Below are 18,980 nucleotides of genomic sequence, written 5' to 3'. Positions count from 1 at the left end.
CGTCAGTCCGTCCGTTAGTCCGTCCATTAGGCCGTCCGACTGACGGACAACTTCTCACTACAAAAAAGAAGAAGAAATCTAGATCGCAAAATAATTAAACAAGCGAGTGCCTGTTTTTCCTGGCCAAGGACAGGTTCCTTGAACACAACACGAGCGTAACGTGTCTTCACGTGGTTATGTCTCGTCTGAAAGGAGTGTAGACTAGACTTGAGTGCTTACGGAGGGCACCGGAACGCCGCTCCAACTCTTCAAATATTGCAGTACCCATAAGGAGCCGTACACATGCCGCAGTGTTTGTGTGGCTGTGTCTTTAGTTGTAAGCACAGTGGCAATCTTTTGTTATTAGCATCTGGTTAGCTAGCTATGCTAACGAATTTAAAGAGCTTTTCTACAACCAGGTGGAAGAGAGCTCTCTCCTGAGAGGCTCAAATAACCTCAGCTCAGTGAGGTTAAGGCACACCTTGATACGATCATTATAGTTATTAATGAGACATTAGAGACTCAATTATTAACAGGTATAAAATACTATATGACAGTAACAAAAAAAGTTGTTAAAAATAACAAGAATAGAGTTTGAAAGGGGAGTGATTTGTAAAATATCCAAAAAGAAAAATCTGTCATTGTCAGATGGTATATTACGCTGTTTTTTTTCTGCTTCGAATAGTTCTCTCTTTTTTCACCATACCTGTGTTTGCATCACTGAGTATGACTCAGATGAGGGTGTTGCACTTTTCTTTTTCTTTTCCTTATACATGTGATGTTTTGGTGTTGTTTTGTTTCTTTCCGTTAACCGTCAAGTGGGAAATAAGTATTTTTTTTGTGTTCTCTTAGTATCCTAAAATACTGTTATGTTTGGCTGTGAAAAAAAAATATATATATATATTATTATGAAGGGCAGACCATCTATTTGTATTTATTTTGTTTTTTTAGAAAGGGGCAGGTCACATAAGATTTTATTCTTCTCCCTGCTCGTTTTCGCTCAATGGTAGAGTCATATTTTGTGGCAATTATTGTACATTTGGTTTTGCGGGACAAATACAAATTAAATTAAATGAAATATTGGAAAATACGAAAATGGTCATCGCTGGGGCAAAAAAAGGTTGGGATACGACATAAAATGGCTCAAAATGGATATCCCTTCTCTTGACAACTGCTACGGCAACATCCATGAAATGTATGTTATGGAAAGAATGACCTTCTCAGGAAAACACATTTGAAGAAGTATGGAAAAAGTGGAGAATTTACATATCCCAAAGACGACCATCCCTTGTTTGACTGTGTTTCTATAACCGATTGAATGTATATGTATAGATGTGTATGTATGGTCACATGTATGTGTATTGAATGTATGTTGAAATGTACATGCGTAGACATTTGCTATTTCAAACAACCCCTGTGTACCTTTTTATTTTATTTTGACTAATTTTGTTCACTTTCGGGTCTCTAAAAATATATGATTTGAAAAACTGTACTTCTACTATAATGTGACCCCAAATAAATAAAATAAAAAAAACTTAAAAACTGAACAATAAATAGATGCACTTATTAATTCTGCCCCAGATCAAATTGNGATTAAATTCCTTAAACAGACAGTTCAACAAAAGGATACCCAAAAAATGTAATTTTATCATTTAAATATTGAATTGTTCTCTTTTAGTAAGATCTAATTTTCAATAAAATGGCAGTCTTACCTTGACTTGAAGATGAAGTCCATGCTATCCGTCTGGACAAAAATCTCTATTACTTTTTTTTGTAAAAGTCCTCCTTATCTTCTTGTAGTTTCAAAAATCTATCATAAATCTAATCGATAGATTTGTGATTCGAAAATTATAAAAGTAGGGTAGACATGTGGATATTATCCGGCTGAACAAAACGTGCATTTATCAAACAGGTACGTTTCCCACAAATCTTATTTTGAGCTATTTTCTAAAATCCTATGGAGAAATCTCATTGCTTTTTTGTGGAGGGAACCCATGCGCAGGGACTTTAGGATGCGTCACTGCACCTCTCTCGTCTCCTCTTCACACACTACACTCTGTGGCACACGTACTTACAGCCAATCACCTCTGAATTATGTGAGATAACGTTTGGTGGGTATGTCAGCACAGTACCCCGATGGCAGGGATGGGCAAATGGCTGCCTGGGGGCCAATTTTCTGTCCTTTTGAGTCAAAAACATTTTGAACATCATCACAGTTTACAGTAAACACCACCTCCTCTTTTTGCGGCCCTCAGATTAATTTATAAACAACGTAATTGATTAAAAAAAATGTATTTAATTTTGTTTAACTTGTAGTACTGATACCGTCCACTAAAATCCTAGTTACGTCGCAAGCTGCGTACATGGTTTCAAATAACGAAATCATCTGTGATGCGTTTGTGTGTCTTGTGTTTGTTTCCCGGGGAAACCCTCACAAGAAACACCGGCTGTTGTTATGCCTGCTGTGACGTTAAGTTACCGCTTGTAATTATGCCTTTACAAGCTTAAAAGTTGTATTTATCATCTGAATTTGGCGAAACAAGTTTAATATTCTTATAACCAAGACTTTGTTTGAAATCAGATGAAAACAAACTGTCACGGACCCTGCCGTGTTATCTATGATTACTATACGCTTTTCATTCATAATTTCAGCAGGAGGGAGGGGGAGCGGCGCTGAGGAACAGCAGAGTGTGAGTTGACAGGTGTCTGTGTTGACATTCCCCTTATTGTGGAATAAGGGGAATGCAGAGACAGGCCACAAGTGTCTTAGGTTCAAGTTAGACAACTAATGTCTGGGTTAGTGTTCATGACTTCATGTTTATGTCATCTTAATGGTTCATCTTAATGCACACACAATTTCCGTGTTTTCCAATTGTTTAAAATAGTTTTATTCCACTGTTTAATAACCTGTTAAATACAAACATGCCACTTGTAAGAATGAAATAACATTTCTGTGAACTGATATTTGTTTAGTGAGCTTATTAGAGAATGTTTCCTGAAAGATTGTAAAATGTCAATGAAGATGTCAGACTTAGTATATTTGTTAATAATTACATACAATACTTGGAATTTGTGTGTGTGTGTGTTCCAAGTGAATCTGTGGCTCCCTTGTGGCCAGTACATCAATTATGTGGCCCCCACCACCATCCAAGTTGCCCATCCCTGGCCTATGGTGATTATTTTGTTGGCGCACACATTGAATAGAAAAAGACTGAGCATTCGCAGCGTAGGTTTTACAACTCCCATTCACTTAGACCAGGGATGGGCAAATGGCTGTAGTGACGCTACAGTTTATTGATTTAATATATTGTATGATTTGGACCTACGAAGTTCTTAGAGGTGCAATACTACTCAAACATAAATGAATCCAGGAAACATCACTTGCACGCACACACACACACACACACACACACACACACACACACACACACACACACACACACACACACACACACACACACACACACACACACACACACACACACACCAGGTCACACGCAGCATCACCTGCTCATCGAGCAGGTGATGCTCATAATGATCAAATAGAAGCTGTCTTTAGCTGTCAATAAGAGTAAATGTGTTCCAAAGACACTCACATGATCCGATTTAGAATGGCCCTATTGTGCTTTTTGGGGGTTTCCCTTTCCTGTAGTGTATTATATAGGTTTTTGTTCATGTTTATGGTCTGCAAAGGCTAAAATCCCAATGTTCCATCCAGAGGGAGTTTCTCTCTCTCCCCCCCTCCCCCCCTCCTGAAACGGCTCCATTGGACTCCTTTGTTTACTTTTAGAATATAGTGACATCACTATGTAAAATTTGCACTTTTATCGGCATGTACTCTGACATCTTGTATAGGTTAAGGGGCGGGATATCTCTTAGCAGTTGATCAACCACAACAGAGCCTGCCAGCTAACCAATCAGAGCAGACTGGGCTGTATGAGAAAAAAAAAGACCTTTTTGAACAATAAAGTATGTAAACATGTTGCGGTAGAGGCACTAAATACAAATATGAAGCTGAAAATGAGCAGAATGTCCTCTTTAAATGAGTTTTATTACCGGCTTTGATCTCTAGGTTTAACAAAATATGAATGTGAAGCCAAATCATGAAGTTTCATACCAGCTAACAATCTTTTTACCTTTTTACTCGGTGGTGGTAAATTAGCCTACTAACTATCCTACTAGGCTAAACATCCTAAACCATCATTTATCATAGTATACTGACAAAGAATCATTTACGGCAGTTTGATGAACTTTTATACACTCTTTAAAATAATCAGTAAGTGTAGTAATCCTTTATCTTTGTTTCCTCTGCCCTTCAGGTGCGGGGCAGCTCGGGTCAGGCCCGTGAGGCGCTGCGGCGGCACTTCACTGAGCTGCAGGCGGCGGCCGGTCGGCTGCTGACGGAGCGGCTGGCCACGCTGCTGGCCGAGGTCGACGCCATCGAGGCGGACAGCGTCAAACCTCTGGACGACTGCCAGAGCCTCATCGAGCACGGGGTGAGCCAGGCCGACGAGCTGCTGAAAGAAGGTGGGGCTCTGAGATACAACGTTACGGTACTCTGCTGTTTGACAGTCAACACACACAAATAATTCACTGTATGGAACAACATTGATTATTAAGTACTAGAAATTCTATTTTCTTTTTTTTTACAATTGTATTTGTACTGTGTTAGTGGAGGTTTGAATATTCAATGTTTAAAGTCAATTTCAATATGATCAGCCTTCATAGAGACCCACGATTAAACTATTTAGATTGAATATCCGCCAATAGAATGTGCTGAATATTTAAAGACAGCCTCGGTCTCTGCAGGGGAAGCCGCTCTGCGCTGTGGTCTCGGGGAGAAGGAAGACAAACTGGGCAGCTTCACCAAGAAGGCCATGCACATCCATCTGGACAGGTAGGACAGATAGGGAAATATACACTTCATTTGTATAGTGCTTGGAAATATACACAAAGGTACTTAACATGGTGAAAACCAGCAGCAGAATCCAAATAGCGGTAAAAGTATCAAATATAAAATATATAATATTAGCATAAAAACTGTTTTATTACATTATTTATAACATTCAAGAAAGGAGATTCTTAGATTACAACACATTTCCCTGCTGTCAGATGAATAAAGGATTCATATATTTTAATATTCTATGATAAAATCCCTTTATCTTTAGGCCTTTATGGTGTTTATATCTGTTGTGGTGTGTGTTTCCAGCCTCCCGGAGGTCCCAGCGTTGGTGGACGTGCCGTGTGTTTCGGCCCAGCTGGACGACTCCCTGCTGGGGGTGCTGAGGGACCGCGTGTCCCGCCTCGGCTCCGTCTCCGCACATCCCCCCGTCCAGATAGACGAGCTGCAGGAGAGGCCGGGCAGCGTGCTGGCCCGCTGGTGTAAGGTCAGCAAGAAAAAGATTAGAGAACACACTTGGGTCTGATCAAATGTTCTTTCCTGCAAACACATCTCTGCTTATATGCCAAGGTTTGTTCTAGAAGGGGTAATAATGAATAAATCATTATGTTTATAAGGGGGCTATCAAATAAACATGTTGATTTTGATTAATTAAATATATATGAGCTTCCCAGTCAGCAGCTGGATAATGAATGGAAAAAAACAACTTCCCTATTTTATTTTTGTAATGCCCCCTTTAAACAAGTGAAGATAAATATTGATATATGCATTCATTTAGATGAACTATTCACAAACCATAATATTCTTTTTTGTTGTTGCTTGGCAGCCCTTATGTCTTTACCTTTGTGCACTGTGATATTTACTAATGTATATGGATATTCTTTATTTTTACAGTATTATCTTTACGTTTTACTTAATATTTATTTAAAATATTTTTGGTAGCTTCTGGTAATGTTGGTAAGATATGGTAACATTTCTTGTGTCTCTTAATGGATGACTTTTTTTATATATTTTATATTCATATTTGTATCTATATTGTGCCCTATAATGTAGATCTATTTGTTTTACCATTCGTGTTGATGTTAATGTATTTATTATTTCCCGTGGGCATCAGGTGGATGAGGACTTTGCAGCAGCAGATTATCGGCTGCAGTACCGGCGCTCCGGCAGCGGGGGGGGTCAGTTCGAGGACGCGTACATCGGTCGCGATTGTGAGTTCCTGGTTCTGCACCTCGACCCCCACACCGACTACCAGTTCAGGGTGTGTGCCCGTGGGGAGGGGCGCACCGAGTGGAGCCCCTGGAGCATCCCCCAGACAGGATACACCACCCTCGCACCGCATGGTGGGTACAGCTCAATGTACAACTAGAAAAACTTTATCTAATAAATCTATCTGTATATTTAAAAAACCCTCCCATGTATACTTTGTAAGTAAAACTTTTCATCATATTGAGTGGTCTGATCAGAATGTACAAAAAGTTGAGAATGAATGCACTCATACGAGGAACACACACACACACGTCACACACACACAGTTAAATACAACTACACACTATCATCAAAGCAATGTTGTGTTTGGACCAATTAGCACCACACGGTGTTAATGTCGTTTTATCTAATTTCTGGTCTTTTTCACATTCTACATTTGTTTGTACAGTATATGGTAATTGTTGGGGAAATATTTTCCAAGGCCCATAACTTTGAGCCAGTTTATTAGTTTGTACTGCCCTCACTGAGCTCAGGCACCTGTAGCCTTGGGTGCTGTGCTCTGTGTTTTGTCTCCCTGTTCCTGCCTGTTGGAGTCAGCTGATAGAGGTGTTATAGTGCTTTGCCTGTTTTATCTTGTTATGCAGCATGTTGATAATTCTCTCAGAACCAACTAAATCCATGGGTCTGGGGTAGAGATCTTCAGAATTGGTTTGGCAACCGTTGTGTCACCTCGTGGCAGCAGCACAGGTCTTGTCAGTTCTCCGGCCGTTAACTCCATAATAAACCATCAGTGTTTGCCATCAAAGTTCCAGCTCTCCCCGTGTTTCTCTGAGTTTCGTCTCCATGGCTTCAGATGTTTCCATCACAGTAATGATGAATATAGTGGTTTAGCTGTGGGGATGGGCACCCGGTCGAGAGTTGGATTGCAATGTATATTGATGGATTAGTGTGTAATATGGGTCACACTGCGCAAGCAAGTGGATTCTTTCTTCTCCATTGCTGAAGTTGTATACGTTCACAACTTTTTATTGGCAAATGTTTTATTGTATTTTCAACGTTAAAGTATTATTTAATGTTTGAAATGAAACATATTAAATCAAAAATGTCAAACAATAAAAACAAAGTCCTTGCAACCTACTTTTAAAAAAAAAAATCCGGTGTGGTCTGTGTGTTTTTACTCACAGAGTGGTGTCCGGGCACTGAGGGCTACATCCTGAGCAGCAGGAAGAACATCGCCCTGCGCAGCGACTCCTCTCAGGCGCGCTATCCCATCCTCTACTCCAACGCTCCCACATACTTCTGCGGCCAGACGCTCACCTTCAAGTAAGAACATGCAACCAAACACACTCAGATATTTAAGAAACATTTATCCCTATCAACTGAAAAATGTGTTTTGATGATATTTTTTTATACAGATGTGGAGATGTCTCTTTTAGTAACTTTGTAGCAGCTTAATGTTAAACCCTAATGATTTTGAAACCCATCTTCATGTAAAAAATGAAAATGTTGGGAAATGTACAGTAATAAAACTAGTGTTTATATGTGTGTGTAGGATATCTGCAGCAGGTCAGGTGGACCGGAGGGACAGTGTAGGCGTGTGTGTGGACAGCAGGAAGGGGGCAGAGTCGCTTCAGAGAGACCAGGCCGTCTGCATTTCCACCAACGGTACGCTCACACATGCACAGTGTCATTTAATTTTTTTAAAGTGTGTCTGGTAAACTTATCTTAATCAGGAAATAAATCAACCAAAGATTGTTGGTGCTCAACTTGAAAGTTGATGGACAATTCCCTATTGTTCACGTTTTCAAAATGTTTAAATACACTGCTCGAAAACATCTGACTCTTTTGGAAGACACAGCAAACCTTCAGGCAATAGCACGTATTAATGTGGCATCCTGGAGGAGATGGACTGCCTGTGAGACCTCTGTAGGGTCCAGGTATCGCCTCATGCTACCAGTAGTGACACTGACTCTAGCCAAATGCAAAACTAGTGAAAGAAAGTCAGAAAAGGTGAGGAGGTAAAAACATTCCTATTTTGTTAACTGATCAACAACCCCCTCTGCTACTTAACTGACCAGATCAATATCCCAGAAGTTTAATGGACTTGATGCTATACTCTGATTAAAAGCATTCCTTACATTTTTGTCGAGCAGTGTACATTATCTGCCTTGAAGTTCCCCATTGGTTTGGTTTGTTTAACTGTTGTAAATAAAAAGAATTGCTTAAATGCTCTACTGTTTTTGTTCGGTTCTGTCATGTGTAGCATGATGGACGTTGATGTTAAACCATATTTAGCGTTATTGTAAGTGTTAGCTTCTCATGCAGCACGATGAGACAAACCACTGCAGCGGAGAAACATTACTTTACATTTTCAGACTATTCAAAATACGCTTTGGCATTATTAAGTGTTGTTGATTTGCGCTCTATGTAAGTACCCTCACCTTGCCGTGCTTCTCTCAGGCGCCGTATTTGTGAACGGTAAAGAGATGACCAACCAGCTGCCGGCCGTCACCGTGGGTTCCGCTGTGACCTTCGACATGGAGGTGGTCAACCTGTTCCCCGTCAGCAACAACAACCTGAGCGAGGGCGGGAACTTCAAGCTGCGCGTCACCATCGGCTCGGGGAACAGGGAGGTGGTGTTCGACTGGCTGGTGGACCAGGCCGTGGACTGCCTGTTCTTCGGATGCTCCTTCGTCCACTCCGGCTGGAAAGTGCTGGTGTTTTAACGGATCCTTAGAAACCCACTTCCACCTATTTTCTATTTTTTTTATCTTTACGGGGAGATAGCAGGTCATCAGTGTGTGCCACGGAGAAGCTGTGTGCATCAAGTGAAAGATGGGATTCATTTGAGGTGCAGCTCCAATATTTCTAGTCATAATCTGTGGTAAACTTTGTTTTAGGTGCCTTTTACTAATTTGAAAGTTTAGTGTGTCCACATTTAGCGCATTATAACGGAAGTATATGATGGCCATCACTATTCTCTATTATGTTGTTGCAGCAATTTTGGTGTTGATACCATTTGCTGCACTAATTTGGTGCCATAATAAACATTTAAGAACACTTGAAAATTGAAAACAAGTGCCCAAAATCCCTCCAAAATACCACAATAAGACACAAGGACCTTGAGGAACACGATAGTAAAACTCCTGCCGTAATTTGATATCAAATGCTTTTTGAAACTTTCTGCAGGAGTTGCATTTTTCCACAAGCACTTCAGTTCTTCAAACTGCTCAGAAAGCCCCTTATGGTCACTTAGGGAAAGCCATGCGTCCTCTGAATGCCATCAGACTGCAGGTAGGTTATCCTTGAGATCTTAGAAATCAAATTCAGATTTATATCTTCTGCCGTTGTTCCTCACTTTTGAACAAAAGGTTTGTAGTCTGAAAACAATCCGTCATGTTGTCCCAGAGTTTCTTTAAAGGGACCCTATTATGCCTTTTGGGGTTTTCCCTTTCCTGTAGTGTTTTATATAAAATCTCTTTTTCCTGAAGAGGGAGTTTCTCTCCCACTCAATATTTGTAGATCATTTGTCAGGGCTCTCTAAATAACCTCGCCACATGTGTATTATTTTCATGTTACCGGAGATAACATCTCTCCATCCACGCAGCCCCTCTCAGCTCCTATTTAACGCTTGAAGCTGGTGAACAGGGATTTTCCTTTTCCCTGTAAATGGTGTTTACTTGTGTGAATGTAAACGTAGTGACTGTCTGCGAGCGTTGCTGCCTCTCTGGGAGGAAATGGGATCTGACTCTTTGTAAAAGCTCTTCTTCAGGGAGCCACTTTGGAGAAAATGATATTCTTGTTTTCGTCACAGCTTCTTTTTAGCTCTTCTCGGGCTAATGTTTACAGCTTTCTTTTCACGTGGCACCGTCCCTCGCTGTGGGGAAGAGTTTGAGATAGCTGTTGATCTATGCATCGTCTTCATTTAGTAAAGTTTGACACCTTGTAGAGGAAAAGCACATTGTTCTTAAGAGGCTGCATGATCATGTCTTTCCTTTTTTTGGGAGCAGCAAAAAAGAACACGTGTTACACTTTCTGTTTTGTTGCCCCTTCACTGTGAAAATCGGCTGGTATTTTTCTTCATTTTCAAAATTTGTTTTATGCAATTTTTTAAAGGGACCCTTCACCACAAGTCCTAAAAAGTGTGTTTCTGCCTTAATTTCTCTGACGTCTGTCTAGCCGCTGTAGTAAAACACACAGTTCTAAGGAAGCCAGAGAGATGTTTTGAGGAGATTTTGGGAGTAGCCTAAAAAGACACTTAAGGGTCCAACGTGCTTCTTTTTGAGCTTCAGGCTGTAGAAACACACTTTTATTTTTTTCTGAACTGTTACCTTGAAATTTCCAAGCTGTTACTTTGAGTTATTTTACATTGACAATCCTTAACAGTATTTACAAAACCTGCCGTTGTTGTTCGAGAAGCATATCAGCTGTGTCATTTAAGGGTTGTAGAATCTGAGCAATTATTGAATTCTCTCTAACTGTGTTTTGCCTCTGTTGATAGAAGTTTGATGAGAGGTCCTCTATCGAGTTGAGGTGATGAATCTACAAGTTATAAATTGGTTGAATTGAAGTCTAATCGTACTTCTTTTGTCCAACTAGCAGCAACAAACCCTTACATATTTAAATAGAAAACAGAGCTTTTCTGGTCATTTCAATGTCATTACAACAATTTTGATTCTGTTTTTCATTCCGGGTTACAACAGTAGCATCAAGAACACAATACTGAAGCAACGTTTTGTATTCTTCACGTTGCCGAAAAGAACTTGATGTTTGTCCAGCACACACTGTACTCAGCTTCCAGAGATGTGTGTTTGTTTCCGGCTGACATTAAGCTCTTGTTTTGTCTCTGGAGAATCTTGGATGGTACAGATTTCCTGAAACCAGTGAAAAGAAAACGTAGTTCTGAAAGAGCCTGAACTGAGGAATTTCATCGTGGAAACAGTGACACCTGCTGGTCAAACCTCTGTATTGCATTTGTTTCACTGATGTCATTTTTGTTGTTTTGTTAAATAAAGGTCAAATTATGTAAACCAATCCCTTTCTGCTGAGTTGTGACATGATTGCAGAAGTGAAATAAATAAAGCACATGGTCGATAGTTATACAAAATTGTTCTTTTAATAGAAAACCATTCTGAGTCAACTTAAAAGTTCACAACGTCAAGCTGGTTTTTACATAAATGTAGAAGAAAAGTCTTGTTTTTCTTGACATCGCTCCTCATCGTGTGCAAAATGCTGCTGGTCTCATGTGGGAAAAAATGGAAAAGTGGGCTCTATCTAAATTAAAAAGTGCTCTGCACGTCACTCAGAAGTCACATGTGAACCAAACGGCAAACTAGATCCTGCTGAATTTCTCACCATCAGACTTCTAAAGCTTTTTGAAAAGTTGCACCAAGAGAAGGTACATAAAGACTCAATCAACACCAGTCCATAAACTGTTGAATGTGAAGCAGGAAACTGAAACGCTCTCCTGGACATTGTGCTTCTTTCTGCTCCTGTTTCAAGGCAGTGAGATCGGTTCAGGTTTTGCAGAAAAATATGTTTTATTTTTACAAAAAAAAAGCATGAGAAACAGCAGCAGAGCAACCTGCAGAAGATTCATCCCCTTTGGTGTGTGAACTAAAAGAAACTATAACAAAAGAACTCACATGTTGCTTTCCAAAACACACATTATCCAAAGCTATATTGTGAGTTTCCCAGAGTCTTATGTACATAACGGCAGCAGAGAAATTAGACAAAAGATTAAATGAGCGGCAAGCTGATGGCCTCCCCTAACCCCTCTGCAACTCTTTAGTATATACGCAAGTGAAATGCAGATACTCCAGAGCCTTAGTGAGTGAGTGTGTGTGTTAGCAAAAGTCCCTCAAAGATTATATGAAGTTAAAGCGGCTGGAGCGAGCACCTGGATTCATATATGAAAAAGAAACAGATGCTGAAAGAAGTGATCCTGTCAATTTATTTTTTGGGGCAACTTAACCTGATTCCCCCCCAAAATGTGGCAAAAAAACCTCCCAAAAAGGTCACCTCCTTCCCTGTGGAGGAGCTGTGTTTGAATGCATCTTGGCACCCAGAGTTTCTGAGGAGTAAAAGAGGATCTAGCACCAGTTAACTGCATCTGATCATTCTGAGATTCAACTTATTAGGAACACTTCTACATTTCTAAAGGTAATGAAATGATAAACGTCTCTGACGCACCATGATGTAGAACAATGTCATCTCTCCGATGTAGCCTGCTTTTGAAAACATGATTCCCTGCAGTAACCTGTGTGTTTGTCTCGCACGCTGTTTTTGAAAGATTCTTGTATTGTCCTGTTGGGGGATCTGATAGAGTTTAGATTCAGTTTGAAGCCGATCCAGAGCCGGGGAGTTTCTGCTCGCTGGCCGCTCTCTCTGTCCCGTCTGTCCCGTCCGTCTCCTCCTCCTCCTCCTCTCCGTTCTCCACGCAGCCTTTGCTAGTCCCCTCATTACAGGGTGTGTCATCGATCGCATCGAGCTCGGGATCTTGATCCATCTCCGGCTGAGACTCCACGGCCGTCTCCCAGTCCTCCTCCTCCTCCTCCTCCTCTTCCTCCTCCTCCTTGTCGGTGTGAGGCTGGCTCTGCAGGAGGCGCAGGCGGGCCATGGCCTGGTCGATGGTCTGCGTGGTGACCAGGTTGAAGTCGTGCATGCTGATCAGGTGCAGCAGAAAGTTGCGAAACAGGTTGTTTTTGACGATGTGGGCGCCATGGTGATCGGCAAACACCAGACACGACTCGTTCATCTGGTTGTCTGCTATGAAGCTGTAGGCAGGACAGAGAGGATGATGGGGTGAGTGCAAGCAAAGAGACGTTTTTTTAAATGCACGATTTAACACGTACACATTGTTAACTACCATGGCTGTACCCAATAGCCATGGTAGTTAACATGGCTATTGTTATGTTGAAATTAAAATGCTTATCAACATTTTCAACACATTTAAATTCTGTGCAGCCTTGTTTCGTTTAATAACATAAGCTGGCTTTTTTTAAGCAGATAAAGATTCAGCTTCATACACACCCGTTCTTCATGACGTGGAGGTTCCACAGCTTCATGATCTCCTTCTCTCCCTCGTTGACGTCTGTGAACTCTTCCATTTGCTGCGGAGAGAGCAGTCAGACTTTAGATCAGATGTTAGACATGGCCAACGTTCTACATAAACTCAAGCATCAGAAATGCAGGAACAGAACAAGTGGCTAAATCAAAGTTTATTTTCTCCTGTACATACAAAGGCATTATGAAACTGCTGTAACAGGTAGTTTGACCAACATGACCAGTAAAGCATAGTGTGCTGCTCCAGTATGTCTTCTCTCAGCAGTGAGCTCACCTTCACAGTCTTCTCTCGGAGCCAGTCGGGGTCCCTCTCGTCCTCGCTGTCCACCTCCATCTCCTGAGGCCTCAGCGGCACGCAGCTGTCGCTGTGGAAGTACAGCCGGTTGTGTCCGCTGATGACGGGCGGCTCCTGATCTCCGTCCTCCGGCTCCAGGAACTCTGAAAGACTCGCCTTCGTCCTCTTGGGTCTGGACAGAAAATTATAGTTTCAAAATATTTAAAGAGGACAAGTTATGCTAATTTCCAGGTTTATATTTGTATGTTGTGTCTCTACTGTGACATGTTTACATGCTTTAATGTTCAAAAGCTCTTTATTGTTCTCATACTGCCTGTGCTGCAGCACCTCTTTTCACCTCCTGTCTGAAACCAGAGCCCAGTCTGCTCTGATTGGTTAGCTGGCCGGCTCTGTTGTGATTGGTCAACCACTTAGAGATGTCCCGCCCCTTAGCCTATCACGTACAATGTGTTGGAGTGTTAGGCAATAGAAGCGCCAGTGTTACACAGTGATGTCACTATGTTAGGTGGAGGGGAACTCGGGGATTTTAGCCTTTGCAGACCATTTACATGCACAAAAACCAATATAACACACCACAGGAAAGGGATTTGAATGGTAGATGTTGGTTATAAAAAAGATAACACTTTAATTTATTCTGAAAGACCACACTGAAGCATATATGTAACTTGTACGCGTTGCTCACAGCAAACCAAATCATGTTGTCGAATAGCTTTCATTGCAGAAATGTTCCGTGTTATCCCTCCAACAGTGAGAGTAGTAATACCTGCAGACGACGACGTGTGTGACGGCCGTCCGCTTCACCGGGCCGTTCCTGCTGAAGGCGAAGCCCGGCTGGCTGTGGATGTCCTGAGGGTTCCCTGCGTATGAGCCGTCGTAGGACTCGTTGATGGAGACCTCCACCTTCGCTCCTTTGGGATGGGGCTGCCGGAGATCAGAGAGAAGAGTGAATAAAAACATCTGACTAGCAGCTTCATCTGGAAGACTGCTGTGAGCTCCAGTCACATCATTTAAATCCACTGCTTTAAGTCTTTTTAGGTTTGAGGAAAGCCATCAATCAAAGGCATCAATGTGAGCCAAACATTTCCATTTTGTTTATTATATTCTTTTAAATCATATTTTACCATAACTTAATTTAAGGAGGGATATCTTACTAGAAGATCGTGATTTTTTAAGAATTGCGTTGAGTTTAAAGAAGGCGCATATATCAATTATTAGTATTATTAATCTTTAATTATGGAAAATCCTTATATCCTATATAATCCTTATTCACTCAGGAATGTTATGCTAATAATGGAAACATGAAAAAAGGAGGCTTTAAATTGTACTGCTGAGTTTAGATATAAGACTTAGTAAATGTATGTGTTTTATCAGTATACAAATCCATTCCTGACCTCTCTAGTCAACCAAGTTATTTTATTCGTCAGTTGTTCCTTAATCAAATCACTTTTTATTTTTTATCCCTTCGTTTGAACCTATGGTTTTACTTGTATTCTTTTAATTGAAGGACATGTTGTTGCACAGAGAGAGAGAGTCTCACCACGTAGTTGAAGTTGAAGCGGGAGTGGGACAGTTTGAGGTGTTTGATCAGGCTGTACAGCTTCCTGCAGTTCAGCGTGCACCAGGGACAGTGCAGGTCGTCTCTGGCCTCCGTCTGCTGCCGCGTGTTGTGATTGTACTGGAACTGGACAGAAGAACACAGACGTGAGCGTGTCATCAACGCTACGACTCGTTTCAGGGCATTCGCATCCATTTGTTTCCTAAATATTCCAACACCGTTTGAACGCAGCATTGGAAAGTGTGGAAATGTGTCACTAAGGTCAAACCGCTGTAACATCACAGGGATCTTGGGAAAGACGTAGCATCATTTCTGGACGAAGTTCATTGGATCGTGGTACAAGTCATACAGTGTTATCATCAGGACAGAGAATCATTTTCAACCCAATGTGTAGTTGAGCGTGACGATAAAACCTTTAGAAGGTCACCTATCATGCCATTTTTAGGCAATAGCATAGGTCTTAGATATATAAACATGTCCATGAAGTGTTTTGCTCAAAATACCAAACAGATCACCCATATGCCTCTATTTCACTTCCTGTTGCTAAAGTGCTGATTCGGGGTATAAAGCTTTACAAAAATATGCCTGCTCATGCGGGACCGGCAGATACTGTCTAAAATAAATGCTGTGGTGATGAAACGCTAAAACCACATCAAGGATTATTTCTGAAACAGTATGGAGCTCAAAGGCTTTCTCTCTTGCTGGTTTACCACAAGGTGAATTCCTTTCTTTATCCTGCTTCTTCACACATGTGCTCTCTCCAGTACTGGTTAGCTCTGAGTGTTAGCGATGCTTGCTAATGTAAACAAAGACCATATTATGTCCAAAATACGTCACGCATTGATTCTGATAGCGAGTTTCTGATAGGGCCGTGGGTCCACCACGTGGGTGCCGTCCGATATTATGTAATTTACGTCATATGGCAAATCTAGATCAGCTCGTTGTAGCCCCGTTTTCAGAGAATTGCGCACGGAAGAAAAGAGAGAGGGTTTTGTTTTGATACTTTGTGGGTTCCCTGACACGTCGGGGACACATACTTATGTATAAGACATCAAAAAGTGCATTTTGCATGATAGGTCCCCTTTAAAATGGCGACGCAGACTCTGAGGTGAAGGCGGAGCAGCAGACTGACCTGGTAGAAGATGCGCAGCTTCTGGCGGGGCTCAGCTGAGATCAGTTCTCTTCTGGTATGGACGTCAGCATTTATGGATTCTTTAACAGCTGCAGCACAGAGGAGGAACACACCATGAGTCACTTGTAAGAGTGAAATAATGATAAACAGCTGCACCGCTGACAGCTTTCTGGATGTCAAATATCTGCTGCTCACCCAGAGTGTGTGTGGCTCTCAGGGAGCTGGGTCGAGGCTCCTGGTTGGTCTCAGAGTTGCGGGTAGCTAAAGGTTTGGCCACGGGGGCCGTGGAGCGGTCCGAGGCGTCGCTGGTCCAGCGCAGCGTGAACTGCAGGGTGGGGCCCTGAGAGAAACTCTCAAAGGGAGGCATACGCTACAGAAAAGAGAGGATGATATGTGATTACACTAGTTTAACCAATGAGCACAAATAGAAGGGATGGAACCTCATGGTCGGTGAGTCAATATGTTTCCTCACTGATTTGACTTCCATATGGAGAAAAGGAATTTTCATTGCATTATGAGGGCGGCATGCACTCACTGATCTGGGTTTGAAATGACTTCATTCAAATATAAAATTAAGCATATCTTTGCTGCACAATTAAAACATTCTTAAAAAGGTTAAACCTCTTAATGAAAAACAAACCAACCACCTTTTTAAAGATGGCTGTGGACTTGGAATGAATGTTAACTTATTTAAGAATACAATCTCAACACTTTCATATGTCCACTAGGCTTTTAAATGTTGTTACTTCATTTTAATCATGGATGTGTACTTATGTCTACATTTTTTACTAACGTGTGCTTGTTTCTATATTTAATTAGCTTAAAATTTGTATTTTATGCCTTTGATCTGTCGCTCTTGCTGTCACACTTTAAAATGTGCCCGCTGCGAGACTGATCATCTCAACATGAAATATTTTATTCTGGAAAATGTTTATTGTTACTAAAACAACATTTTAAGTGTTGCTAATGCTAGTCTGATCCACGTGACCTCAAAGTCACAATTATTTTCTCGTAACTGGCTATTTGTCATTTCCAGTATATTTTTCCAAAATGAACTAGGTGCATCCAAATAAGATTTTGGACACACAGGTTGAGGAACACTTTTGTGACGGCATTGAACAATATATATTTGTAACCAAAATGCTGAAACAACACTGCTCTTGGAGTTGTACTGACATTGTGTCTCCAGTGTGTAATAAAAAGGACACACACACACACACACACACACACACACACACACACACACACACACACACACACACACACACACACACACACACCCACCTTCCCGTCCAGGATGGTCTCCCAGGTGGCCCTCTTCTTATTGACGGGACACTCCTCCATCTCTTGCATAGACACCTCGTACTCCCCGTCCAGCAGCTGCAGGCGTCTGCACACACACACACACACACACACACACACAGCACAACATCATTCACAGCGTTTACACACACGTTGATGCACATGAGATAAGAGGAAAGTGTGTTCTTGTGTCAGAGGGTGGCAGTGTGTGTGTTTCTCACCTGTTCTTATCAAAGACAGTCATCTGAGCCACAAATGTGGTTTCTCCCTCCTCCCTGAGAGAGGAGCTCCTCCTCTTCCTGTTTGACATTTCCTCTGTAAAGTCTGAGACAGACACATGATTCAATAAAAAGCCTGACAAACATCACAGTGGTGATTTCACATCTTCAAAGGAAGTTTCACATATCATTATATCAGTTATAATAACACCTTACTCACCAAGTTAGTACTAAGCTTAGAGCTACAAACATTGATCGAAGTGTAAATCAGGGATTTAAATGACAAATTATCGGAGTTCATTTTCAAAAATATTTTGTGTCATTATTAAATGAGTTTTTGTGACACTGTACCACTTTACTATTACTATGGGTTTTAAAATCCGTACAGCACCATCAACCACTATATGAACTATATATTCAGATCTTCAATTTTCACCAAGATAAAGTGTGAAAAAACTGAACTGCAATAGATTGGAAGACAATTCACTTTCTCAGTCCTTGTTCTTTGATAACAAATGAGCAGATACAGTTGAACAAAATGTTACATTAACACATCTGAATATTTCTGCTAACAGGTAGCTAATTTGGTCTATGAATGTGTTTGATGATTGGGTATTCATTTTTCAATTTCACATTCCTTTTATCTTCCAGAAAAGTGTGAGTTACCTAGATGTTTGTTTAAAATCTGCCCGTCTATAACCAGTGATGCAAACACAGGTATGGTGAAAAAAGAGAGAACTATTCGAAGCAGAAAAAAACAGTGTAATATACCATCTGACAAAGGCCTGTGCTATAATGCTTCAATTAACTGGCTATTCTTTATAATATACTCAGATCAATAGGAGACAGAGATGTCAAGTTATAAATCAAGGGTTTTGATTATTATTTCCAGCAGGGGTGGGGAACCTTTTTCCTTTCAATTTTTACAACATCCTCCGAGGGCTAAACAAATGATTGAACTCAACCTCTGCTTAAAAAAATAAAATCACAGCCCATTCATTTCGCCTTTCTTTCATGCTGTGCAAAGAAAAAGCAACCTCTTAATCCAGATATCTTACCATGACTGCTGCGCTGACGCATGCATGCATGCAGTGCACGGTTGTGGCATGACCACCAAAACAGAAAGATATGGACACAAGATGTGTGCAAATGTATTTAGTATCCTATCCATGTGAACATGACTTAAGTGGGGGGGACCTAACCTTCTCAAGGAGGGTCCGGGGGCATGCTCCTCCGGGAAGATGTTTTTTTTTAAATATTGAAGTTAAAAGCATCAATCTGGTGCATTTTGAGAGCAACATTAGGAGATCTATGGATCTGTAAGC

General features: G+C 41.1%; 2 protein-coding genes across 2 annotated transcripts; one reads left to right on the top strand and one right to left on the bottom strand.

Annotated features, from left to right (window-relative positions):
- Positions 1-1,074: 1,074 nt before the first annotated feature.
- On the top strand, positions 1,075-11,122 carry crlf3 (cytokine receptor-like factor 3). The gene is made up of 8 exons (XM_010777073.1): positions 1,075-1,089; positions 4,299-4,506; positions 4,789-4,876; positions 5,189-5,366; positions 5,994-6,222; positions 7,273-7,411; positions 7,641-7,753; positions 8,549-11,122. The coding sequence occupies exons 1-8, from the start codon at positions 1,075-1,077 to the stop codon at positions 8,812-8,814; spliced, it is 1,236 nt and encodes a 411-aa protein (XP_010775375.1). The 3' UTR covers positions 8,815-11,122.
- LOC104950534 (polycomb protein suz12-like) lies at positions 10,407-18,735 on the bottom strand. The gene is made up of 10 exons (XM_010777072.1): positions 18,714-18,735; positions 17,659-17,791; positions 17,420-17,525; positions 16,331-16,505; positions 16,136-16,224; positions 14,986-15,129; positions 14,212-14,369; positions 13,428-13,620; positions 13,121-13,200; positions 10,407-12,864 (listed from the first exon to the last, which is right to left on the bottom strand). The coding sequence occupies exons 1-10, from the start codon at positions 18,733-18,735 to the stop codon at positions 12,423-12,425; spliced, it is 1,542 nt and encodes a 513-aa protein (XP_010775374.1). The 3' UTR covers positions 10,407-12,422.
- Positions 18,736-18,980: the final 245 nt, after the last annotated feature.

The sequence above is a fragment of the Notothenia coriiceps genome, unplaced genomic scaffold, assembly GCF_000735185.1.
Source record: "Notothenia coriiceps isolate Sejong01 unplaced genomic scaffold, NC01 NC01_scaffold00017735, whole genome shotgun sequence".
Taxonomy (NCBI): Eukaryota; Metazoa; Chordata; class Actinopteri; order Perciformes; family Nototheniidae; genus Notothenia; species Notothenia coriiceps.
Note: the sequence above shows the minus strand (reverse complement) of the source record. Positions and strands in the feature narration are given on the sequence as shown.